Genomic DNA, 27,918 nt, shown 5'->3' with positions numbered 1-27,918 from the left:
ACTTGCATTACCAATATTTACGAGAGAAAGCCCAGACTTCTAGAACACAATATTAGCATTGATAAGAGCAGGAGATCAAATGACAGAGTACCTTCAAACAATCTAATTAAAGAAGTGTTGCGATTGAATGGGCGTTTCAAAGTTATTAAAAACGATAGTCTTGCAACAAAACCCTGTTGCACTCCGCAACCAACAGGTGATAAAAGATAGGAGTTAACAATTAGCTCCTCGAGATAGGAGTGGAAACATATAGCCAACGGATAGATATAAAATACTCGATGCATTCGTAAACAGGAGAGCTGTTATTTAACAATGAGACTTATAAAAAAACACAGCATATCCACGGAATGAATGGTGATAAGTGAGGTGAAGTGTTCGTCAATCGGTTTGTGCTTCTGTCTATGCGTTGGTGCCTTAGTTCATCCATTCGTCCGTCCATTCGTTCGTTTGTCTGTCTATTTGTTCCTCCGTCTGTCTGTCCGTTAGTCCGCCCATTTAGTGAACACTTCAAGTACTGCCATCTTCCTTCTTTTCATCATATATTCATCATGTATAAGTACCACCATCCAGCGGAAAGTTGAAGAACTAAACGAGAGCATGCACTACATTCAGGCCGTCACCGCTATGTTAACACCGAGAGCATGATAAGAATGCCGTTCTACGTTTTTCGTAACAAGTGTACATGCGGATATGTGTCCAAGGGTGCGTACTTGCCACTGGTAATCGGGTATGAGCCACATTTAGGCACTACAAGGGACGCACAAGCCACGCCATAAAGAGCTTCACTCCTAAAAGTCCCAGCTTTGCCGCAAAGGTAAAGCAATGAACGCGATAACAACAAAATGGGTGGTAACGCAAACAATGGCAAGCAGATCGAAACATGACCTACGTTTCTAACGCACAAATTACGCACGAAACATACTTATAGGTACAGAAGAACGCGATCAGGCATGTCAGTTCTTACTTAACTGTCTCTGAAAAGTGCGCCGTTTTCGCAAAAAAAGAATATGCGACGAGTGCAGTGACCTATGTGTGCCCAATAACTACAACAGAATTGTTCCGGTGAATGCTAAAGGCGTACAATTGTCCCCACCGCGAGATATACGAGAGCACGCTTGTATGCCCTCTCCCCGCTCTCCGCGGGGTAAAGTACGCGTGGGAGATGATAGCGCGCACCACTGCGTCTCGACGATCTGGTGACACACGCACATCGCGCCATCTCGCTGGTAATTGTTCAAAAACAACAGTTCCTCAGCCATGATCATAGTCAGCGTTAAGTGGTAGATATAAACAGCTTGACGTTTCAATGTTGAAAGAGTTGACTTGCTTAGTGACTAGCGCCTCACATTCTCAAACAGGAAGTCGGACGTTCAATTCCACGTGTTGTATTTTGTTTTTGGATAATTTCTCTTTCTTGCATTTGGGTATATATACGGCAAATGACGGCGCCACTGACGCTGATGGCACAGTCCAGACGAGAGTGTCCTTGCAACTGCTAGCACAATAAAATAGCCGTTTATGAGGAACACTGTCAAACGCATTTTGAATGTCTGAGAAAAAGGACTGAACAAGTATAATTTGGTCGATGCAAAACACTAACTCATCGATGGATGGAACGAGTTCTGTTTTTCAGGACTTTATTTTTAGACACCGTGCTAGTTGGAAAAAAATATGTCAAGATGAAAAATTGAAGAAATACTAATATGTTGATCACGTGTTTAGCATTGTTATCAGTTTGAAGTATACCCTGTCGGGGGCAGCTGAAGTTGTTTCTAGATTACTTTCTGGTGTGAACTTTAGCACTAGTGTGTATAGCATTTACAAAACACAGCGCTTCAGCCAATGTGCAAATGATGACTAGTACAAACATTTGCCTAAAATTCGTTCTGTCTTCTTTGCTTGGCTTCACGTGGCCTGGAACCGCATAGTCGAAAGATAAAAATCACTAGCATATCCACAGAATGCATGATGATAAGTGGGGCGAAGCATCCATCTGTCCATCCATGCTTCCGTTCGTTCGTGCGTCTAGCCATCTCTGTGTCCGTGTGTCTATCCGTCCGTATGTTCAGCCATACGCGCATCTTTCCGTCCACTTGTCTGTTCATGCGTCCATTCGTCTTTCTGTTCTTTGCGTTCATCCGTGTGTTCATCCGTCCATTCATTCATGCGTTCGTCTGTGCGTCCTGCCGTTCATTCGCGCGTCCGTCTCTGCAATTGTCCGTACGTCCAACCGTGCATTCATCCATGACTACGTCCATCTATTCGTCCACGCACTTGTCCATTCATGCGTCCTTCTTTGCGTCCATCCATGCACCTGTCTGTTTGTTCATCCTTCCAACTGTGCGTCTGTCCATCCGTCTGTCCATCTAGGGAACACTCCAAGTACCACCATCTTGCATCTTTTCATAATATATTCGTCACATAGAAGTAACAACATCTAGGGGACATTCCAAGGACTAAACCAGAGGTAGCTAGCCCAAACTAAAGGAGCGTTACACGCGCACTAGCTTATGGTCTGCGTTTTGTGTCTAGTTCCCATTTTTCACTGCTGCTATCTTGTGGCACTGCGGCCCAACAATCGCTAAACCTTGCAAAAGCCAAGAAAATTACGCCCCTTAAAAACCTTTTCTGGTCAGATATTGCTCAGAGTGCGCCCTTCTGTTACTAGATTTTATAAGCATTTAATTCAATTAAATTTTTATTGAAGAATAAGTCACCGATACTCGTCCCTGTAGGTTATTTCATCCGAAACAACTACCTTTTTATTTGAGATTAACCTGCGCGGGCTTCTTCCTCAATTCTGAAGAATGCGCGCATGCCGCTCCTCTAGTCTGGCCGTGGAGGTGGCTACCTTGTACTACGACTACTACTACTACATACATTGCGGATGCACGACCAATAAAATAAGGAGCTTCACCCCTATATATCAGGAAATCTTCAGCATTTCTACTTCACCGAAATAACGCATTAGTCTTATCAATTCAAATCGGTTCGCGAAGTTCACAATGATCTATTATTTTATCTAAAACAAAAAACAAAAATACATGAATAAAGTAAGCTACAAGTGCGTCCAAAGCCGCAAGCACGAAGACAAGGCACAATTTCGTACTACCCGTCAATTTCACGGTGGTGAAACCAACGCAGCGCCAGAGTATCTTGCCCCTATTTTAGAAAACTTCAAGGTTGACTTAGGCGTCTCTAATGGAGTAATGCCATTTAGTTGAAATGTTATATCCAACGTGGATGAGAACATTCAGGGAAGTCTGTACAAGGCTGAAAAGTGCGAGCGCTAAAAACAGTACTGAATAGACTCATTACCGTCATCAACAAGAGGTAATGGTTAATGTAGCTTTGTGTTGTTATATTATCAAAATAGGTACAGTTTAACTGGCAGCCTGCTGGGCAGTGTTTTCTAATAAAGTGATTGTAGGGATGTCACGGCGAATGAGATATGTTTATTTTCAGGTATGTTGTATTTTTCTCTGGATGAGCGGAATCAGTCTTTTGTGTTTATTAAGACATCTTAACCTACTAATGGCTAAGAATTATCTTTATAGTTATAAAACCCAAACTATTTTCTTTGTTGGCCACTTGGGCTACTCATTCGATCCTTGTTAATGCATGCTGTATTGGCGCCTGTATAAAATGAGTAATGTTTATATATGGCTATACTTCTAAGGAAGTCATCATTTCTGACAATCAAGGATGTACAGAACTGAGACAGAAATTTACCACAACGCTCTTGACCAAATAAATATTTCTTTTGTAAAGGCACTCCTGCACAGTGCACTAAAACGGCGGAACACTAGGACACAGAAAACTGCAAGTGTCTTTGTAGAGGACACTTCAGTTGATAGATAGCAACCATTCAATGCAACAACAAGGATAAATATTCGAATGAACAAATTTGGAGAACAAAACTCAGTTTTCGCTAAACACGCTATACTCTTGTAAAGAGGCAACACAGTCACGTTTCAAAGCATAGTGAAAGTTCGCTGCGCACTACAAAAAAAAATTGATGAAGAAAATAATTTCTTTCATTGCGCGAAAAAAGATTCCACTACGTAAAACCAACTGGCCCTTACCCTATCTCTTTCTGTGAAAGCATACTTGTCACGAAGCTTAATCTTTTGAGTATTTAAAATTATGATGAAACAAATTGCGTATTTCCTTACCACTCACAGTCTGTTTTTCTTACAACAAAATGCAACGTCAACCACTCGCATCAGACTCCTTGACCACCACTAAACAGGACGAAAAGCTAGAATACTGTAATGGTTTATTGCAACAAATAGTGCGGTGACCGATGACATAAAGCAACCACACAGGTGCTAGTCCGACGTGGGTCTTTTCAACTTGCCATCGTTGCTCTAGTAGACGGGATGCTGAACGAGTGCATTACTTGTTCATAATAGTAGCCACTAATGGCGCCTAAAACACTTCATTGTGGTTCTATTCTTCAAAACGGTGAAATAGGTGAAGTGTACGTACCCTGTCTGCGGAATACCTGATTCATTACGTCACGAAGCCCTGGTCCTGTAAGTTGATGATTCAGAGAGAATTAGTTTCAAAAACAAATAAGGCGTTAAAACATCTTAAACACATCAACATTTTTTTAAATGCAAATCACTGGCACAGAAGTGTAAGCGTAACCACTAGCTGGAATACACGCGAATTGATTGTATAGCAGTTACGTTTAGAACTGAAAAGAAGTCAGATGTTTACCATGCCAGTGTCTCGCTGAGATAACTTTTCCCGCCAGCTCCACATTGCAAACATTGTCTAAACAGCGAAGATTATGCACTTTCAAGTCTTCCAATCATTGATGTTTAGCTTTAGTCTCTCGAAAGAACATCGCTACTTGCTCGAGAACGACATGCCCGCTCTCACGTAAACTTTTTTCTGACACTGACGTCTGGTGCCTTTTTCAAGTTGAGAATGAAAAAAAAGTTTTCTCAATAAAAGCACAATTTTTCGAATACTTCCACGCCTGGGCTCCCCATAGTTCCTGCGATTCAGTTGCTACCGAAGGTGAACCCCAGGTTCGTCACGCTAGGTTGACGCGAAAGTCGTATACTCTATAATTCCACGCGTTCGCCAAGCTGCATTGCGCTGACGTATGCGAGTTCCAGAATGCCCGACGTCCCTTCGTCACGAAGAGAGGCAGACGCAGTGTAGCCTCGGGAACGCTGCCGGCGCGAAGTGCAGCTTGTCGCTTTTTACGCCGACTGCCCCTCGAGCTCGCTGATAGACGCCAGTAGGGTTGGCCGCATCTGCCGTCGGGACTTCTAGAGTGCTTGCGCTTGCTGGCGTAGCGTCGCTGTGTTCTGAGAGGAGACGCGTCGATGTTAGGTTGAACTGTTTAGAGCTCTAGCTGCGCTATTTCACCCCTGATAAGTTCTATATAGTGCCCTATTGATATATAGAACTATATCGAGCTCTTCATACATACTGCGACCATGGTTTGCGGCAGGATGTGGTGGGCCATGGGCTTGACCGATGGGTGGACCGCCACCACGTGGAAGACCAGGGGCTGGAGGACCTTGTAAAAACGGTTCACGTGCTGCAAAATCGACATAGAGGAAGAAAATACAGAAATTCTACCTAATGACGAAAAAAGTCGAAGGATGTGCACGGATGAAAGATGATGAGTTGGGCAAAGCACTGGAGTGTTTCATTGCTGAACCGTGAACCATCCACGAATATTGCCCTCAACATCATCAAAGACATGACCAACATTGTATATTGCCACAAGATTGTATTACGTAGTATCATTTCTGGCAGAATTGTATGTGCCGCTATGGAAAAGACGATAAGTATAGCGCGTGAAAGATAGTACGTATTTTTTCTCACCAGCCTAATCGGTCTTTTGTGCTCCGATCGCCCGACTTTACGCCAATCTATCTCGCAGAATTCCTCGCTATTACATTGGCTCTTCGAAAACTAAGTTCTCAGCAATCAAAAGGTAATATTATTTTGGATGCTTTGTCTCTTTGTACACATTTCACGTCCGCAAAGCAGTCTCCTCTTCTCAGGCTATTTTGGTCTCTCGTACCGCGTAGCCTATCAGAAGTTCATTATCTTTGGGTCCCCGGGCATGCTGGAATTTCACTAAATGAAACTGCCGATTTTCTCGCTTGAGCATCATTGAATTTCCCAGAGGTGCTACTAGCTCCTCAGTTTTTTTTTATTACTGCCGAACGATTGAAACCCCTGATGTTGTTAAAAATTAACAAAACATCGCTCCTACAATCTGAAGAATTTCGGCACTTGCAATTCCAATAAAATGCCTTTCCAGTCAATGTGAGGTGACCCTCACTAGCTTTCGCTGTAGAGTTCCTCGGTTATATTTCTTCTCCACAAATCAGGATTTTCATTAACTAAACTTTCTGCAGTTTGCAATGAGCCAGAAACAATATATCACTTTCTTCTCACATGCGCCCGCTTCGCCGCACTGCGCCTAATTATTCCTGAGAGACCCATTGGTATGCTCAGATTGCCAGTTAATACATCCACGCTTTTATCAGTTGGAGCCAGTCAGTTGGGTGCGGGCGACAGTGCTATTTTGTCAGAGCTACGTAAATTCATTCAGGCAACCGGAAGGATACGCTGTTAGTGGTACTGTCAGATGTATCCAATTATTTGTCCTCCTTTTTTATTTTCGCTATTTTGTTATATATATTCTGGCTTATCAAATTCTTCTAGACTTCCGGTCTTTTTTAAAGCAATATCATTATGGTTCTATTCTAATTTATCCCTTTTTTTATCAAGCGTTGTGTAAAAAATATCTATTATGAGGTACAGAGTGGCCAAACCCCCTTTTGCGTATGAGCCAAGTTCCAGGTGACAAGACAAGACAAGATGATACCTTCGCTTTTCAAGAGAGCGGATAGCCTTGACGTTCGTCCGGCCTTCATTTACGGGTTTCTGTTCAATATAACGTGGCATTTTCTGATGGAGGTGCTGAGTAGCGTCCTACGTACCGCGACCAACACGAAGATTAACCCAAAATAAGTAGCGACGCCTTGGAAAACTCAGGTGACCTTCGACGCAGTCGGTGACTATTAGGCCTACCGCCTCAGTTCGACCCTCTTCAAGAACGTTCCAGAAACATGGCAAGTGCAACATTGGCAACCCAGACTCCGCAGGCCTGACACCACCTGCTCTATGGCTTTTCAACGCCTTTGGACCCCCAAGCTGTTTCATGCGACCATTTCGAGGACGTTGAAGACTGGTTGGACAAGCATGAACGAGTTACTGTCGCCATCGTATGGGATAACCATCGGAAGCTCGGGTAAGTACACTTCTACCTCGAGGATGCGGTGCGCATTTGGTACAAGAACCATGAAGCTGCCCTGACAACCTGGTTGGCGTTCTGCACTCAGCTGCGGAACACGTGTGGAAGTTCCGACTGAAAATAACAGGCAGAGCGTCTCCTCTATTGAATGAATCAAAGACCCAACGAAACCATTGCGATGTTCGTTGAGTAGATGTCTCGGCTGTTCCGGCGAGCTGACCCCGCAATGGCAAAAGAGAAGAAGTTACGCTTTCCAATGCGTGGCGTAAAGAAACAGCGCTTTGTGGGACTCGTGCGCAACCCACCCGGTACCGTAGCAAAATTTCTCCACGAAGGTTAACAATGGAGCGGATGCTAAGGAAGCGGTCTTAACGAGTGGCCGAACAACGTCGCCTGCCTCTCTTCATCTGCGGCAACCCTCGACGTCAGCACCGTCAAAGACTTTGCGGAGCTTGTGCATAGCATTGTACACGAAGAGCTGTAGAAACTTCACGCCATGCCTACCCAGCCCTAGGAAGCTGCCCCAACTGATGTTGTTCACGAAGAGGTACGACAGCTGGTACAACCAATAAAAACACCATGAGGCGAAGATACTCTCCTCATGTACGCTGTAGCCGTACGCACTCATGTGCCTGCTGTCAGCTCTTCTTCCCGACCATCCGCTCTGTCGGTGACGCAGTACTTTGTGGTCTTGTCGCGTCACGAGACCCCACGAGTTGACGTGTGGAAGTCCAGTGTTTGGTGTGCTCCCGACCACCAGCCCCTTTGTTGCCATTGCGGCGTACCCGGCTACCTGTACCGTGACCGTTCGTACAGACGCATGGGCCTTTCTGGTTTCTGGCCAAATGCCCGTCGACCTCGTGAAGGCGAAAGGCCCCGCGTTATTGCCGAGTACCTGGAAAATATTCAGTCGCCGAACTTTCAGCGACACCAGTCATGCTCACCATCTTCTTGACGCTCCACATCACCACGTTGACCATCACGTTTCGCTGGTGTTGCGGGACGATCACCTAGGTCTTCAAGCCCAGGCCGGGGAAGCTAGGAACAGTGACCTCCGGGGGAGGGCCGCTCCTGAGCGATCATTAAAACAACCTCCCCCGACTAGTCAACCGATCTCAGGCGACTCTGTTTAACTGACATCTTCCACAAACGCGTATCTGCCAATATTTCTGTTCGAATCGACAATCATCTGGCCATTGCACTGGTGGACACTGGTGCTGACTACTCCGTTATCAGCGCTGAACTCGTCGCTAAACTGAAAAACATGATTACTTCCTGGGAGCATGGATTGAACCTTTGGTCAGTCAGTCACCTCTTGACGCCGATCGGGCGGTGTCAAGAGGTGGTTGGTAATTTGATGTTAATGATTGGTAATTTGATGTTACGTGATGCGAATAGAGGACGAAGGCGCATAACATATCCAAACAAGATAATCATGACATGCTTGTTATGTAACAACATGACTACATGCCACGCTCATAATGGCGCTAGCCGCCGTGTCACTGGCTTCACACATACAAAATTTCGTATTATGGGACCTAAATGCATGACGAAGGTATGTGACTAATGCAAACATGACAACCATCAGATTCGTGTCATGTAAAAGCATGACTATATTCCACACTCATCATGTGCTCGCGGCTGTTTCGCAACTTCTACATATACCAAATTTGGCATTTTGGACGTCCAAACATGATAATCCTGATATAGGTGTAATGTAGAACATGACTAAATGATACGGATATAACGTGCTGTTTGCAGTTGTGCCAACTCAATATATACCATTGTAACGGGGTTTATTTGCAGCGCAGAACGCAGAAAGCGAAGCAGTCAGCAGCGTCCGGCCAAGCGCAGCAAGCACGAGCTTATGCTGATGGCGATGCCCCTGATACGCCGAGAAATGCCGCTGAAGCTCCTCTTCTTCACTACAATCGCCCTCCGCACAAAAAGACGCCATCCTGGTGGATTAGGGAGAAGAAACGACTAATGGGTCGTAATATGGCTTGATACGAGAGACGTGGACAGTGTCGCGGCCGCGGTAGCGTAGGTCTGTGGATGGGATGATGGGCTCCACGATATAGTTGACGAGTGGCGTTCGCTCTACAACGCGGTATTGCCCGATGTATTTGGGAAGAAGTTTTGCGGAGCGGCCAGGCGCGGTAGCAGGTGCCCGAAGCCATACTAATGAACCAGGTGGAAATTTTGGAGCCGAACGGTCCCTAGTCTGGCGGGATTGCTGCTGCCACTGGTCCTCGGTAGAAAAAGAGCGGGCAAGCTGGCGGCATTCTTCAGCATGTCGGGCAGCTTCGGACAGAGTTGTACTTTCGGACTCATAAGGTTTATATGGAAGAATAGTGTCTACTGTATTTGAAGGTTCTCGTCCGTACAAAAGAAAGTATGGCGAAACCCCAGTAGTAGCTTGTACGGCAGTATTATACGCGTAGGTGACGAACGGGAGAACTTGGTCCCAATTTGAATGATCAGAGGCGACGTACATCGACAGCATACTGCCAAGAGTACAATTGAAGCGCTCCGTCATGCCATTTAATTATTTATTTATTTATTTATTATACCCTCAAGGCCATGGGCATTGAAGAGGGGAGTGGGAGTAACAAGATGTACAAAACAGAAAAAACAGAGCATGTGTTTTAATAGAAAAAACATAAATTATCCTGATTATACAATATTAGCTAATGCTTGATGAAACAGGTGATTAACGCGTATGGAAACAACATCGGCGGGAAGGTGGTTCCACTCTCGGGATGTTTTTGGAATGAAAGACTCAGCAAAAAATTTAGTGTTAGATGAAACAACTTCAACTTTATGATTATGGTCAATTCGACATGATATGTACTGAGGTTGTGAAAGCAGTTCAGCATGGAGAGAAGCATGGTAATAAACCTTATGAAATAAAGTTAGGCGAAAAATGCGACGTCGTGATGCTAAAGATGGGAGGTCAATACTACTTTTCATTGCCGTTACACTTGCCGTTCTATTGTAATTTGATAGAATGAAACGGGGTGAATTATTCTGAACAAGTTCAAGTGCGGTGAGTAAGTTGTCGTGGCAAGGATCCCATACTGGTGTTGCGTACTCTAGTTTTGATCTGATTAGTGTTTTGTATAGAAGAAGTTTTAAAGAAGACGGGGCTGAAAAAAAGTTTCGACATAAATAACCTTGCATGCGGTTTGCCTTGTTAATAATGTATTCGATGTGTTTCGTCCAAGTTAAATTGTTGGTAATATGAACACCTAAGTACTTGTAAGAGGAAACGATTTCAAGTGGTGTATTGTTCAGGTAATATATAGGCATACAACTAGTAGTTCTCGATACACGCATTACTTTACATTTAGTGACATTAAGTTCCATTAACCATTCTTTGCACCAGTTGCTTACACTAGTTAGATCTGATTGGAGAGAGTAGGAGTCGTTGTCAGCAGTTATTTCCCGAAAAATTAAGCACTCGTCGGCAAACAAATGAACATTAGAGGATATAGGAGAAGGCAGATCGTTAATGTAAATAAGAAACAAAAGAGGTCCAAGAACAGATCCCTGGGGGACACCAGAGGAAACCTGGCTGAGTGAAGAGTTATGATTATTAGCTGAAACAAATTGCGAGCGATTTTTAAGGAAACATACAATCCACTTCATTATGGTGTCATCAAGTTGGAGTTTGCTTAGTTTGAGTAGTAGCAGCTTGTGGCATACCTTGTCAAAGGCTTTGGAAAAGTCTAAATAAACACAGTCAGTTTTTGATGATTGGTCTAAAATGCGATGTAGCTTGTGAGTAAAAGATATTAACTGTGTTTTGCATGAGAGCGATTTGCGAAAACCGTGCTGTGCAGATGTAAAAAACGAATTTGATTCAAGAAAATTGACTAGATGTGAGAATATATGTTCCAGTAATTTACAGCAGGTACTAGTGAAAGATATAGGGCGGTAATTTGCGGGGGATGTTTTTTGGCCAGATTTGAAGACTGGAACCACCTTACCTATTTTCCATTGTATGGGTAGCATAGATGTGTCAAGTGATTGCTGGAATAATTTTGTTAAAATAATAGAACTAAATGAACTTGTATTCTTCAAAAACTTCGAGTCTATTAAATCGTAACCTGGTGAAGAATGGTATTTAAGTCCAGCAATCAACTTAGCCACACCTGGCGCTTCGATACAGATGGAGGACATTACAGGAAAATTATATGTCTGCACGCTAGGAGCATTAATTGTAGAAGGAACAGAAAAGTTTTTCGTGAGTGTATCATTGAGCACAGCCGCGCAATCACTCAAGGAAATGGAATTGCCTGATGCGTCTTCTAAGTAAATACTGTTATCATGTGGCGGATTTATGACTTTCCAAAACTTTCTAACGTTATTATTAAGCATGGATGGCAAGGTTTGGGATAAAAATGAAGATTTGGCAGCTTTTAGTGCAGATATGTAAGCGTTCGATGCTAATCTGTAAGCTTCCCATCGGGAATCAGTTGGCGATTTCCTGGCAGAACGATAAAGGCGCTTCTTACAGTTAGACAGCCTTTTCAAGTGGGCGTTGTACCACGGGGCGCGCTGATTACACGTGATAGTGCGTTTCGGTATGAATTTTTCTGTTAGATCGTAAACTTTACAAGCAAATATGTCCCAGTTAGTTTGAACAGAATGATCATCGAAGTTTGCCAAAAAAGTATCAAGAAAGATGGATAACTCGTGAATAATAGCCTGAAAGTTCGCCTTTTTGTAGTCACGAATTACTTTTTTGTTGTTTGAAACTTTTGGGAATGATGCATTAAAAGGAAAACTGAGAAGAGAATGATCGCTCATTCCGGGCAAGTACGTTATGTCAGAAATAAAATCGGGCCACGTAGTTAGGATTAAGTCAAGAGAGTTAGCTGCGTGAGATGTTATTCCAGTTGAATGATCTACTAATTGCGTTAAAGAAAAGATAGAGCAAAAGGTAAAAAACTCAGAAGCTTGTGTCAAAAAAGGAGAAATGGAAGCTGGTTGTGTAGTCCAATTTATGTTCGGAAAGTTAAAGTCGCCGAGTAAAAATAAGAGATAACTGGGGAAACGTGTTACGATGTGGTTCATAACGTCGTGGAGTTCGTTAACAAATGTTGAGGACGACGAAGGGGAACAATAGCATGCGCCTAGGACAATTTTTTGATGGCCAATAGTGAGCAAAGCCCAGATAGTTTCAAGAGTGGTGGTAATGTGTATGCAAGAAGAAGATATGTTTTTGGATATCGCTAACAGAACACCACCACCCCGATGCGCAGTTCGATCACAACGATAAATTGCAAAATGACTCGCTTGATTAAAAATTTCTGAGTCGTGTACATGTGCACGGAGCCACGTTTCGGTTAGCACAATTATTTGTGCATCGCAGGTATCTATTGCGGAAGATAAAGAACCATATTTGTTAAGAAGGCTTCTTATGTTCGTGCACAGAACAGAGATCCTTGGGTTAGATTTAGGGCCACTACCCCTCATGCGTTCCTAGGAAGGGACACGTGCCTGGATGTTACTTTCGAAACCTCGACCAGGCCGTTCTACTTCAATAACCTGTCCAGCGTTAGTATCAAACATGTAGCATTTTTTGTTAACGTATAGCTTGTTGTAACGTAAGTTAAATTGGGGGGATTCTGGCAGATTTTTTGCGAAATCAGTGAGCTTTTTTCGGATGATGCGCGTAGCGGGCGAGAAGTCTTCGCTAATGCCTATGTCTTTTATTTTAAATTGGGAGCGTACAGACAATATTTTATCTTTAGTTTTGATGTCGCTAAACTTTACAATGATGGGACGGCATCGGTTTTGCGAAAATGAGCCTAGTCGGTGTGCGCGATGAATCGAGTTTGGCGAAAATGACCCTATGACGGACGTAATTTCAGTGACCACCTTTGCTTCAGTTTCTTCCCAAGATTCTTTGACATCTGGAAACCCATGAAAAATTAAATTGTCACGTCGAGACCTATCTTTAAGCTCGTCCAGGCGAGCCTGTAACAAGCTGTTTTGAGCAGTAGTTTCTGATACCTTACTACGCATGCTTGATAGCTCACTTTCGAAGTTTTCGACAATCTTGGATTTGTTTTCTAGTTCATCTGGTCTTTTTAGTATTCCGCTTACTTTCGTCTCGACGTCCTTTTGACCGTTTTTTATGGTTTTTACGTCAGCAGCCAGATCAGCATGATTCTTCGAACTTTTAACAGAACGCGCATGAACGTCTTTAAGGAGCTGAAATAGCACACTCATTTGTTCAGCGGGGTTCTCGGGAAGCGTTTCAAGTTGCAATAGCGCTTCAGAACGCATTGTTGGCCCAGGATTAGCTTCAATATCCCCACAACACAATAATAGGAAGGCAGTGGAAAAGCAGTCACGAATGGTATCAAACAAAATCCGTGGGCACGGGAACAGCAAAAGGCAGGTATTATTCGATTTTTTAGCGTAAAGAGAATATTTTCTACACACCTGCATTGGAAAAACACGCAGATCAGGCATCATGCCTTTGAGGGTGGTACGCTGTACTTGTGCGGTGCACGATTCGGCATTCGTTGAGTAATGCCTTCAAGGCGTCAGAAAGGATGGCACGGCCTCTGTCACTTAAGAGCTCGCAAGGGGCACCATGACCCAGAATGAAACGTTGCAACAGAAACGTTCCAACGTCACGGGCTGTGGCAGTCGGCAGCGCGGCTGTTTCGGCATAGCGTGTCAGATGGTCTATCGCAGCAATAATCCAGCGATTGCCAGCTAGAGTTGATGGTAGTGGTCCGTAAATGTCAATGCCGACGCGATCAAAAGGTCGACTAGGACAAGGAAGAGGTTGTGACGGGTAGACTTGCCGGGAGATAACTTTTGTCGTTGGCACTGAGCACACGAGCGAATGAACTTTCGCACGTAGTTATACATGCCACGCCAATAATATCTGAGTCAAAGCCTAGCGTATGTCTTGAAGAGGCCTGCGTGGGCGCACTGTGGGTCCGCGTGAAAAGCTTCGCAGATGGCAGCTCGAAGATGGCGGGGTATCACAAGGAGACACTTGCGACCGTCAGAAAGGTAGTTGCGTCGATAAAGAAGATCATCCCTTAGGCAAAAGTTGCTAGCCTGGCGGCGGAGAGCGCGAGACGGCGAAGGAGTGAGAGGATCAGAAAGAATGCTTATGAGGCCACTGATCCATGAATCCTTTCGTTGTTCCACCGTCATGTTGCGCAAGGCGGATGACGCAAGTGCAGGCTCGAGGGAAGAGAGGCAAACACCTTCATCCGATATGGGTGAGCGAGAAAGGGCGTCGGCGTCCGTGTGCTTACGACCAGATCTGTAAATAACGCGGATGTCGTATTCCTGAAGTTTGAGCGCCCAGCGAGCAAGTCGTCCGGAAGGGTCTTTAAGTGTGGATAGCCAACAAAGGGCGTGGTGGTCAGTGACGACGTCGAATGCGTGGCCATACAGGTAGGGGCGAAATTTTCCAAGGGCCCAAATAATAGCTAAACACTCTTTCTCGGTCACGGAGTAGTTAGCCTCGGCTTTCGTCAAAGTACGGCTTGCATAGGCGACGACATATTCATCAAACCCTGCCTTTCGTTGCGCGAGCACAGCGCCAAGTCCAACACCGCTGGCATCAGTATGAACCTCCGTGGGAGCGGCAGGATCGTAGTGGCGGAGGATGGGTAGTGAAGTCAGCAAGTGGCGTAATTTGGTGAATGCATCGTCGCATGCTGGTGACCAGGTGAAAAGGTGCTTGTCGCCGCTAAGAAGGTCCGTAAGGGGCGCACATATGGAAGCAAAATTTCTAATAAAGCGTCGGAAGTATGACGACAAGCCGACAAAACTTCTAAGTTCCTTCAAGTTCTTTGGCTTCGGAAAATCGGCGACTGCTCGAAGCTTGGCGGGGTCGGGAAGTATGCCGTCCCGTGATACGACGTGGCCAAGAATGGTGAGCTGCCGAGCACCAAAATGACACTTCTTGAGGTTGAGTTGAAGGCCGGCGTCGGTGAGACGTGTGAGGACGTGCTCGAGACGATTTAAATGGGTGTCGAAATCGGTGGAAAAGACAACTACGTCATCGAGGTAGCATAAACAAGTGTTCCACTTGAGGCCTCGTAAAATAGCGTCCATCATTCTTTCAAAAGTGGCTGGAGCGTTACAAAGGCCGAAAGGCATAACGGTAAACTCGTATAACCCATCAGGTGTGACAAATGCTGTTTTTGGTCGGTCAGATGCTTCCATAGGAACTTGCCAGTATCCAGACCGTAAATCCAGCGAAGAGAAGTATTCTGCTCCCTGCAAACAGTCAAGGGCGTCGTCTATTCGAGGTAACGGGTAAACATCCTTGCGGGTGATCTTGTTTAAACGTCGATAGTCCACACAGAACCGAATGGAGCCGTCCTTCTTCTTAACAAGAACGACCGGTGACGCCCAGGGACTGTTAGAAGGCTGTACAATACCCCGCTGGAGCATGTCAGCAACGTGGTCGTCAATAACACGGCGCTCCGACGCTGAGACTCGGTAGGGGCGCTGCCGTAGAGGCGTATGGCTTCCTGTGTCAATCTTGTGAGATATGTTCGATGTGCGACTGAGGCCAAAAGCGTGGCTGTCAAAAGAAGTACGAAACTTTTGTAGCAGGTTCACTAACTGGCTTCGTTCTGACGAATACGTTGCGACATCGATGGAGCGGTGGAAAGCGTCAAGGAGTGACTGGTCAACAACAGAGTCAGAAATTGATTAGTGGTGTTTATTGGCGCAAGGGCCAGATGGCCAAAGAGCGCCAGAGCGATGATAATGAATTGTGGGATGTGCAGTGTAGATAAAACAAATGTGACGTGGCTGTAAATGGGCCTAAAAAACAGTCGCTGTAGGTGTGTAAAAATATACATATGGTAAAATTATGGCAATGACAAATGATGTGATCTATGGAGACATAAAATGATTTAAAAGTGATAAGTATGTCAAATAAAAACTTGGCATGGAGCACCAGTGCCTCGACAGAGCCCTTAAAACAAGAGCATGGAGGCCTGGGCTCATTGAAATCTGCTATCACAGCAGCATCCTCTGAACAGAGGATGTGCTATGAACCTGTTGGGCTAAAAACATTCAATGTTGGACTAAACACATTCAGTACTAGATCCTTTAAAAAGCTTAAAACTGATTTTGTATTAAAAAGCGGCTCTTCACCGAAAAACATAATCAGATGTAAAGGAAGATTATAGCGGTATGCTAAAGCAAAATATTTCTTTCTCACCCTTTCAGCTTCCGCACACTCCAGGAGGACATGGAGGACGGTTAGCCTGTCACCACATCTACCACAAGTAGGAGGTTCATCGCCAGTCAGAAGAAAGTTATGAGTACCATAAGTGTGTCCTATTCTGAGGCGACAGAATAGGACATCAGTTCGCCGTGTTCTTGTAGCGGAGGGCCAGTAACCCAACCGCGGCTTAATCAAATGAAGCTTATTATTTATTTCTGTGTCCCACAAGCATTGCCAGTGGTTTCGCAGTTTATTTCGTAGAAAGGGTTTTAGATCTGTTGCAGGGACAGTAGCGGTGGGGTTAATAGCGCGCATTATAATTGACGTGGCCATTTGGTCAGCTAACACATTGCCCTCGATACTTCTATGGCCAGGTACCCAGCAAATAGTAACATGCTGGTTGGACATATACGCTGTACACAGAACGGAATATAGCTCAATTATTATCGGATTTCTGAATCTGAAAAGGGATCTTAATGCATTTACGACGCTTAACGAGTCTGTGAATATAATTGATTTTTGTATGTTTGATTTCCGTATATGCTTCACAGCGGACAATAGTGCATAACCCTCAGCCGTAAATATACTTGTTTCCGGGTGCAGCACGCCCGATTCCGTGAAGGATGGTCCGACGGTTGCATAAGCCACCCCTGCATGCGACTTAGAAGCGTCAGTATAAAACTCTACGCATGAGTAGTTGGACTGAATTTCTCGGAAATGCATTTTAATATGTGCTTCTGGTGCGTGTTTAGTGATCTCAACAAATGAGGTGTCACAGTGTATAAGCTGCCACTGCCACGGCGGTAAAAGTATCGCTGTGGGCGTAGGACAGAGTTCCAGCAGCGGAACACCCATTTCCTCACATAAGTTTCTCACACGCAAGGAGAACGGCTTTCTCACTGTGGGTCGATTATGGAAGAGGGTGGCAGTGGTCATATCGTTTATAGTTGAATAAGATGGATGCTTGATGTTTGCACGTACCTTTATAAAATATGTGAAACTGCTATAGGATCGCTGCAGGTGAAGTGACCACTGATTCGACTCTACATAGAGGCTCTGGATCGGGCTTGTCCTGAAAGCACCGTTTGCAAGTCGAACAGAGTCAGAAATAAGTGCGCTGAGGTCCGTAGAAAGTAAACTAGATGGAGCGTCAAAAATGTGACGGGCGTCGATCGGATGCACGTGACCGAGACATTCACCATAGAATAAAGGTAAAGGCTCTTCTAGCGTATTGTACACGAGCGTCTTCGTGACGCCATGGTGGAGAGTAAGGAGAGCAATGGGCAGTGGAGAACATTTCCGTTGAATGAACAGGGCAGAGGGCGTAAATAAAACATCACCGTCGGAAATAGCGTCACACGACACAGTCACCAGCAGAGAAGAGCGCGGTGGTACGGTGGTGTCGTCGGAAACAAACAGTTTATAACACGGCAGGGAGGCTTCGACAGCGTCAACATCAGGAAGTGCAGAGAGCTCAAGTTCAGCGCGACAGCAGTCAATGACGGCATTATTATTCGCAAGGAAGTCCCAGCCGAGTATCATATTATGGGAACACGAGGGCAGCACTACGAATTCGACGATATACACAATCCCTTCGATGACGACTCGTGTGGTGCAGGCTGCGAGAGGTGTTAGACTTTCTGCGTTAGCCGTTCTAAGAGAGAGGCCGGATAATGGCGTCAGAACTTTGCGGAGTTTGCGGCACAGGTTCATGAACAGGACGGATAGAGCGGCTCCGGTGTCAACAAGCGCCATGACGACGATACCATCGACTGACACTTCAATGACGTTAGCTGGACAGGGGCGAGGACTTGTGCATGGCAACGGGGACGCAGTTCGCGCCTCGGGAACTGCGGCCGTTAGTTTTCCTGGTCGGCGGGTCCGGAACGGCGACGCATAGGGGAAAGCGAACGTCGACGTGGAGATGGGGAGCGGCGGGTCGGGCCGTGTGGACGATCAGAAGGAGAGGAAGAGGAAGGAGGGCTTGAAGGCGTAGACGAAAACTGAGGGTCGAAAGAGGGCATTCGTCGAATGTTCTGGGCAGCCTGGCGACGACGACAATAACGTGCCAATTGGCCAACACCACCACAAGAAAAACATATGGGACGGTTGTCGTAGGTCCGCCATTGGTAGGAGTAGACTCCGACTTGCGGCTGGGGGGCAGAAAACTGCGGCCGAGGTGGTATCGGCATAGGCGGCGGTGAATAGGTCGGCGGCGAAAAGGGTGGCGGCGAATACATAGGCGCTGACTGGAATGCAGGCTGTCGAGGTCGAGCAACGGCTTCGGCGTACGTGAGAGGTGTGGCGACTGGGGGAGGTTCACGGGCGGGAGGAAGAACTTGTGCGACCTGGTCTTGAATGAAGTCGCGGAGTGTAGACGGCGATCTGCGTGGTTGATCGGGTACACAGGACATCAAAGAGAGCTGACGAGCGACCTCAGCGCGGATGAACTCTTGGATCTTGGAGAGAAGAGGGGCATGGTCTTCTCCTATGCCAAGGGTGGAAAGGCTGGACGAAGAGTCGTCAAGCACCGAGGGACGTCGGGTGGAGAGACGTTGCCTGCGCAACTCGTCAAAACTCTGGCATAAATCGGTCAGTTCTAAGACAGTGCGAGGACTCTTAGAAAGCAATATTTGGAAAGCGTCGTCCTCAATGCTCTTCATGATATGCTTGATCTTAAGCTCTTCGGACATTGACTCGTTCACTCGCTTGCAAAGGTCCAGAACATCCTCAATATAGCTTGTGAAATTCTCACCAAGCTGCTGGGACCGAGTATGTAAGCGTTGTTCGGCACGGCGTTTGCGTACCTCAGGCCGCCTGAAAACTTGTGTGAGGCTCGTTTTGAAGACCAACCATGTAGGGAGTTCCGCTTCGTGGTTTATAAACCACAGCTTGGCCACGTCCGATAGGTAGAAAGAGACGTAGGCCAACTTGGCGGTGTACCCATTTGTTGTGAGTACTCACTCGCTCGTACATTGAAATCCAGTTGTCAACGTCCTTGTCTTCTGTGCCTGAGAAGACAGGGGGATCTCGCAGACGCAGAGAACCGGCGCAGAGAACAGTAGGCGGTGCCGGTGGAGGAGTTGGAGCGGCGCTTGCGTCGGTAGGCATAATGGATGGTAAAATGCGATTCCGAAGCTCCAGGGTGATCGAAACCCAGCACCTCCACCACTTGTAACGGGGTTTATTTGCAGCGCAGAACGCAGAAAGCGAAGCAGTCAGCAGCGTCCGGCCAAGCGCAGCAAGCACGAGCTTATGCTGATGGCGATGCCCCTGATGCGCCGAGAAATGCCGCTGAAGCTCCTCTTCTTCACTACACCATATTTGGTATCGAGTGACGTGAATAGACGACGAAGGTTGAATGAGCCATCTAAGTATGATAATCATAGCATGCGTGTCATGTACGACATGACTACGTGCTACGCTCATAGCACGCTCGCTGCCGTTTCAATATAGCTCCACATATAAAAAATTTGGAATCACGTGACGTGAATAGACGACGAAGGTAAATGACAAGCCGAAATATGATAACACTGACATGAACGTGATGTACGGCATAATTTACGTCTGAATCATAACGTTGTGCTGAATTTAACGTGACATATCAACCTTCCTCATTCGTGCTTTGCATATAATCGATATCGGCTGTACGTGGGTTCTGCCAAACTTTTATGGATGCAGACCAAGGAACACGACGTCAACATTATCCTGCTTGAGGCTAACATGCCAAAGTTGACATTGTGCTTTCGTCAGAGACGGGTCCAGCCTTCGACACTTGTCAGCCACCCTGCTGAAATGATTTCTCCTCTCTCAATCTATTGAAACTATTACGTGGAAGTACTCCATTGGTTTTGTCTTCACAGCCACGAGCTCAGTTTTGTCGCTATAAAAATGGTACAGCTTGATCTCTTCGATAGTGTTGGTCGGTCGCTGATGCACAGTAGATTGGAGAGCAATTGATTAGAAAGTCTGAGGAATGCGTGTAGTACTTTTGCATGACCTGGCATCAATTTGACTTAAACCTTAAGTCTGGCTCGGCTTCGAAAGGTGTTTGGGTGCTGATGTTTTCGATACAGCGACCAGCAGGAATAGAAAAAGCAATATTGGGCAACAATATTTTGCTACAAAACATTGCGTAGTGAACCTGTCCGCACAAGTTCATCTTGTTGCCACTTCGTTAATATTATACCACAGTTGGTATAGTGGGGAAAGATCCCAACGCCAAAATATGCCACCGGCTCAACAATCATGCAGTATATGACTAGCGTGTGATGCGCATCATTCACATCACATGGTATCGGGGTGCTCGCCTGAGTAGACTGAACAAATAAGTACTTACGTTGCTATGATGAGACATTTGTGTATAGCGAACGTAAATGGCATGTGATAATAATAAAAGCAGGGCTCTTATGTTATGAGTGAGCTTGTAGGCCATCTTTTAAGGCTGTCCCCGTAAACATCCCTAAATTATCCACGCTGGAGGTTCGTGGTGAGCCTCTGTGACCTATCGGGGGAGCACGCGACATTTGATCAGCGTTCACAGGAATGTACATGGTCTTTTCTGCCACTGGACTGCGTGGAAGGAAGGTTTATAGCATAGTTTGCGCAATGCAAACAGTGCTGAATCGGCTGGCTGAATAGTAAGCTCCGGCATTTTTACGTCTCTATGACCAGGATATAGGAATGCATTCTTTATGATATAGTCCAACAGATTTGATCCAGTGACAGGAGTTGTTCGCTCCTTCTGTATTCTAGTGGAGTATGTGCCCCAGCTTAGAAGCCATTGATATTAGGCCGTTCAGGGAGGTTTCTAGTTCATTCGTGTTTCGCAACTGGCTGAACACTGCAGGTTGTTGCGTGCACATGTAATCAATCTTGGGTAGACCCTCGACCCCAGATCATGGCTCTCCCGACCTCCTCGATCGGCGCAATGGGCAACGTGTTGTTGGCCGCGGAGCTGCCATGGCTAAGAGCGAGGTCACAGCGGAGAAAGTTCACCTGACATCTAAGGGCTCCCCGCTTGCATAGCGATGCAATCTTTAGTTGGTGACATTCCGGTCCGTTGGCCCCGCCATCAACACCTTTGGCATGGCTACTCTGAATATAAAATCATTTTTCAAGAAAACCAAAGCCCAGTTGCGGTGGCACCTAGGCTGGCTGGTGCTCTCCGAACACCCTGCACTGAACTGAAGCTACTAGAGGGGTCCCTTTGCACCACAGCCCCTAAGAAAGGCACCCTGCCGTGGTTGTTAGAAAACATCTCCCCATGGTCACGAATGTCCCTGCCTCAAGGCGCCCTAATAATGGGGCCCCGAGTTCACGACCATTGTCGTACCTGCAGATGCACCAGGACTCTCCGCTTAACCTGTCTCATCAGAATATACCTGCAATCGGCAATCAAATCAAGGTTGGTGTCCTGTCGCGAATGCCAAGTTGTAATGCTGATTTTACAGTTGTGGTTATTTTTATTGAGGCAGCCATTTTTACACAATCAACAACTCAACCTCAAGACAAACTGGAAAATCAAAAAAGCAACAAGTAAACGGAACAAAGCTGGTCCAGTTATTAGCGTTTTATTGTCCCTGTGGCGGGTGATATACGAATAAGGCCATGCGGACCGCTAAAAAAAATGCTACTGTAACCAGTTGTTTATATGTTTGAGTGGAAGGAAGGAAGGAAAATAGGGGAAAAAGAACAGCAGGGAGGTTAACCAGCCTATAGGCAGCCGGTTTGCTACCCTGCGCATGGGAGAGGGATGGGGGAGATGAAAGATAGAGGGCAGAGAGGGAAGAGAAAAACACAGCGCATTCGGCAGCACACGCGCGCACACTCAGTCATAGTGCAGCCTTGTCTTTCGCGGTGTGTTACATTGCTATTACAGCTGCTTGTTCATGTCCGTGTCGCGTAGGAATTTCAACATAGCTTTCGTCACCTTCTGTTGCAATTTCTTCTCTTGGGCACTTGACAGAATAGTGTCCACAGACATTTGGCTGTTGTCGATGCGCGAAAAAGCGGACGCCATTGACTGTCTCTAGATTTCATACAACGGAGAGTCACACAGGATGTGGTATAGCACCTCTTCGCAATGACAGGCATCGCACATAGCATTGTCGGCCATTCCTATGACAAAGAAATAAGATTTTGTAAATGCCACTGCTAGCCATAAGCGATGAAGAAGGGTGGCTTCTCTTCGGTCGAATTCAGTGGGTATGCGGAGAGCCATCAAAGATACCAGGTGGTGTTGACGATTCGTATCGATGCTTGGTGGGCACCATAGTGAAAACGTGATTTCACGCGCAAGTCGTCGAAGATTACTGGCAGCATCCATCCGCGAAAGTGGTATAGCTTATTCTTGTGTTTCTTCAAAGGCTGCCCGCGCGGCAGTATTGGCATGTTCGTTCCCTATGATGCCGCAAAGACTTGGCAGCCATTGAAGCGTCACATGATGCCCTTTCTCGTGTGAAGTGTGAAGAAGGCATCGAATTTCAAAAGCAAGCTGTTCGTATGGCCCGCAACGCAGTGCTGAGAGCACAGATTGTAGGGCAGCCCTTGAGTCGCTGAAAATTGACCATTGTTGCGGTGGTTTCCGATTGACCACACAAAGTTCCGCTGCTGTAGATGCCGTAGAGTGGTCAGTTCTAAAGCTGATCGTAACACCTCTTGCTGGGACAACTGCTGCCCCTGACGAACACTGGCGGTTCGTGGAACCATCGGTGTATACATGTATGCTGTCTGAATATTTCCCGTGCAAAAAAAGAAGAGACAGTTGTTTCAGCACGGGCGACGAAAGCTCAGATTTCCTCCGGATCCCTGGTACACTAAGATGCACTGTAAGTCGAATAAGACACCAAGGGGGTATGAATGGTTTAGATGCAGGAGTGAAGCCCGATGGAAGTTTATCGTTGTATTTCACAATGATTTTGGCGAACGATGCCTGGCGCCTCTCTGAAGGCAACAGTGCAAGGTGATCACAGGTAGCACGTGCGAAGTGTCTGATGTGCGTTCTCAGGACTTCTACAACAATGTGAGTTTGTATCGGATAGTCACCAGCAATGGCAATTGCTGCTTTTGTTGACGTACATCTGGGAAGACCGAGGCACACTCTCAATTCTTGCGCTTGTACTGCCTGTAGAACACGAATATTGGTCTTGCAGGTATTGCTAAGCACGGGCAAGCTATATCTGAGGAAACCGAGAAACAGGGCTCTTTAGAGCTCCATCATTGCGTCTACTGACATCCCCCATGTCTTTCTTGCCAGGAACGTGAACAGTTGGGAAATAGCGGTCAGGCGCTTCTTCATATAGGTTACATGCGGACTCCAACAGAAACCTCTATCGATAATGATGCCCAGAAACCGGTGCGTTTTGGCGTAAGAAATCGGTCACCCGGAAAATGAGATGACATAAGGGGTCATTGCTTTGCGAATAAAGGCCACCAGCGCGCATATTTCTGGTGATTGCTTGAGTGGAGTGGAGCGATGAACTCATTGGTGCGTGGCTGTGTCGACGGCGAGGACGCTTTTCAAACGAATGAGGAAGACAGACGACGCAGAGGTCATCGAAAGGTGCGCTCTCAGGCTTAACGAGTCCACGCCCACGCACCCAGCGGGGAGCCTTGTGCGCACTTAGCCTGTCGTAAGCAAACAGCTTCAGCATCATTGGCTAAGACCAGCCACTCGGACATATGAAGAGACTTTTCGACGCTGTCGGGCCCTTCGTGGTCGAGTTTGTAAGCCGACAGTAATGATCCTGTTACGTGCGTTCATATTCCCAGGAATCCTGCCCCCTTCTAATTGGCTCTCGTCTTATTTCCCTCGACCGCTCACCACGCGTTCTGCCCTGCCAACGTCGTCCTGTTTTTTTTTTTTGAGACGCACGTGTCCGTTGTGAGGTGCAGTTGTCACGTCACGTGGCCGTGTTCACATTATTCTCGACACCACACTAGTGCACAACACAACAATGAGCACACCAGTGTTTCACAATCACATTGATACCACCATTGTTCATCACAGTAATTTGCAGCATGACATACTTGTCATACGCATGGCGCACTTACGGCAGGTTCGTTAGTTTGATGTGCACGAAAATAGGCATTCACCTGAGGTGAATGTAGTATGAATATATATTACAGGTTTTACCATCAAAATTATCAAATGCATTACATAAGTTTCGTGTTACCATCTCTTATAGAAAGAAAGAAAGAAAGATAGATAGAAAGAAAGAAAGAAAGAGAGAAAGATAGAAAGATAGATAGAAAGAAAGAGAGAAAGATAGAGAAGAGAAAGATAGAAAGAGAGAAAGATAGAAAGAGAGAAAGATAGATAGAAAGAAAGAGAGAATGATAGATAGAAAGAAAGAGAGAAAGATAGATAAATAGATAGATAGATAGATAGATAGATAGATAGATAAATAGATAAATAGATAAATAAATAGATAACCAGATAAATAAATAAATAAATAAATAAATAAATAGATAAATAGATAGATAAATAGATAAGTAGATAAATACATAATTAGATAGATAAATATATAAATAAATAAATAGATAGATAAATAGATAAATAGATAGATAGATAGATAGATAGATAAATAGATAGATAGATAGATAGATAGATAAATAGATAGATAGATAGATAGATAGATAGATAGATAGATAGATAGATAGATAGATAGATAGATAGATAGATAGATAGATAGATGTCGTGTACCACTGACGCTGCCACACATAATGCGCTGCAAAAATTTCGCAAGGCACACTTTTATCATTTGAAGGGAATATAGGGGAGGGCTGCCCTGTGTGCATGTATAAAATTTTTACACTATAGTGTAAAACTTTTATTGAGTCTTTGCTTTGCGATGAGTATTTGCTGTTTCTAGCGCATTATAATGCGCCAGAAACAACAAAGACTGATCGGTGCCCCATAACCTTAGTTTCCATCAGACGGTGACGCAGCCAGGTTTGGTGCACTGGCTAGCGTACGCTGACACAGCAATCGCCAGTTCGATTCGTGTGTGTTTTTTCCACAATTTCTGATTTTTTTAAAAGTGCGATGCTTGTATACGAATGGTACGTGTAATAAGAAATTTATAAATCCTGAAAACAGATATACGCAAAACAAAGAGATTTTACTTTTGCGTAAAAGTAATATTAGCGTCTTTCGGGAGTATCGGTAGGAGCAGGAGTAGCCACATGAAAAAAGTGACAGTTCGCCCTTTCGCAGTTTCAACAAAACGAAAGTATGAGTACGGCAAATTGGTTACTCCCTTCAAATAGTGAGCTCAATACCAACTTTCTCTTATTACTTTTAGAGTGTATATGAACACGAAATGTAAGCAAACAAAAGAACAATATACGTACGATGATAAAGAAAATCAGTAATAGGCGGACCCCCCCTTCCAGCAATGCGTGGATTTCTTCTCAGTTGCTCTCTCCCATCTGGTCTGCTTCTTGGACTGCTTGCTATTTGGAATGAGAAAGTATAAATGAAAAATGCGGGCACTTAGTTTAAATCTATAAGAGCTTGGTAAACAATTTAATACTACTTATATTACTACTACTACTAGTACTTCTACTACTATTATACAACTACGAATGCTACTACTACTTTTGTGATACATTCTAGACTAAGCACGTTTCACTGCAAATGACCCACAAATAACGAATTTCAGCGTGAGTACTTTTAGCCCAGTGGTCGTTATTTCAAGAGCATGCCACCATCGGCCTCCACCTCAGACTTTCGCTTTTTCCGGAATACTAAATTTGGACGTTTCTTCGCTTTTACGCCCTTGTGTTTTTGTTTGATATAAAGTTATGGCTGCTACAACCACCGTTCATTGATGTTTTGTTAGATGAGTGAGACATTCGTGTTGCCGTAACTGCGTTCTTCAATTTATCGTAACTGATTGCGAACGTGTTTCATGTGTAACGTCTATAAAATAGTTGTAATAATATTACTACTACTACTACTACTACTACTATTAATAATAATATAAATATTGTAACAGCGAGCTGTGATAAGATGGTTTTATTTACAGGAGGTGAACGATGGTCGTTTGCAGCAGCACACTGCGACCGTGATAAGACTCTTCGTCTTCCTCTGCTTCTCTTCTCTACCCTTTTCTAGTCTGGTACATTCTCCCGCAAGCAGACGAAGCCCATAGGGCGAGTTATGATGCACAAGGAGGGTGGAAAGGTTTCAGGCGAGCCACGTGAGTGAGCTGCGTTCTGCTCGATCGTTGACCATTGGACAAAAGACGAGCTATTACGTAAGTGAGCTGGCTTAGACGCTCCAAAACTACAATGGGCCTGAATATCGTGACAGAAGCTTTTGACACAATCCACGCTTGCGTTGCGGTGTCCAAAGTAACACCAAGTCACCTTTTTCGAATAAAACTGGTTCGTGACGGTCGTCGTATCGTTCCATCGAACGACGTTGAGAGGCCAGAGTACGAAGACGAGCGATTCGATGGCCTTCTTCCGCGAGGCACAGGGTGTTTGATACAGAGTCGTCATTGCGTAGAATGAAGGGTAAGAAAGTGTCTAGAGGGCTTAGTGGCAACCTTGCGTACAACAGATAAAATGGGCTGAAGTTCGTTGTTTCATGTTTTGCCGTGTTGTACGCGTACGTGATAAAAGGCAGCACTTCATCCCAGTTCTTATGATTGGAAGAAACGTACATGACAAGCATGTTGGTCAGCGTCCTGTTTGTCCGTTCAACGAGGCCTTTTGTCTGTGGGTGATACGGTGTGGAATGACGGAACTGTGTCGTGTACATGCGTAGTAATTCTTCAACGGCATCGGCAGTGAACTGGCGGCCACGGTCGCTGATAATAACACACGGTGGGCGTTGGCGAAGGACAACGGAGTGAAGCGAGAAGTCCACCACGGATGCAGCGGTAAAAGAGGGAATAGCTGCGGTTTCGGCATACCGCGTAAGATGATCTACGCAGACGATTATCCAGCGCTTCTTATTGTTAGATAACGGAAATGGACCCATAATGTCAATTCCTACTTGTTCAAAAGGTGTGCTAGGTGGCGTTAACGGCTGAAGGGGACCTGGTGTAGTGGTGGCCGGACGCTTGTGACGTTGGCACGTCTCGCAGCTAGCGACGTAACGCTTCGTCGTTTCGTACATCTTGGGCCAGTAAAAGCATTCCTGCGTGCGGTTCAGCGTTCTAATGAAGCCGAAGTGACCGGACGTTGCATCGTCTTGCATGGCACGTAGAACCTCGGAGCGAAGGCTCTCGGGGACAACTAGAAGAAAACGTGCTCCAGGTCTGGAGTAGTTAGTTTTATAGAGCAACTTGTCTCGGACCGTAAAGCAACCGCTGTGTTGGGAGGCACGTGCGGCGGCAAAAAGAGGATCCAAGTTGAGATCGTCGCGTTGTCC

At 45.5% G+C, this 27,918-nt stretch overlaps 1 protein-coding gene across 1 annotated transcript in view; it reads right to left on the bottom strand.

The window, feature by feature from the left end:
• The window catches only part of LOC142768586 (uncharacterized), a 75,207-nt gene that overhangs the window by 3,126 nt on the left and 44,163 nt on the right, over positions 1–27,918 (bottom strand). Inside the window, exons 4-6 of the mRNA XM_075870583.1 lie at positions 25,887–25,988; positions 5,453–5,563; positions 4,492–4,536 (exon numbers count right to left, since the gene is read on the bottom strand). Coding sequence (XP_075726698.1) covers positions 4,492–4,536; positions 5,453–5,563; positions 25,887–25,988 — 258 coding nt within the window. The remainder of the gene's footprint in view (positions 1–4,491; positions 4,537–5,452; positions 5,564–25,886; positions 25,989–27,918) is intronic.

Source organism: Rhipicephalus microplus, chromosome 8, assembly GCF_043290135.1.
Source record: "Rhipicephalus microplus isolate Deutch F79 chromosome 8, USDA_Rmic, whole genome shotgun sequence".
Taxonomy (NCBI): domain Eukaryota; kingdom Metazoa; phylum Arthropoda; class Arachnida; order Ixodida; family Ixodidae; genus Rhipicephalus; species Rhipicephalus microplus.
Note: the sequence above shows the minus strand (reverse complement) of the source record. Positions and strands in the feature narration are given on the sequence as shown.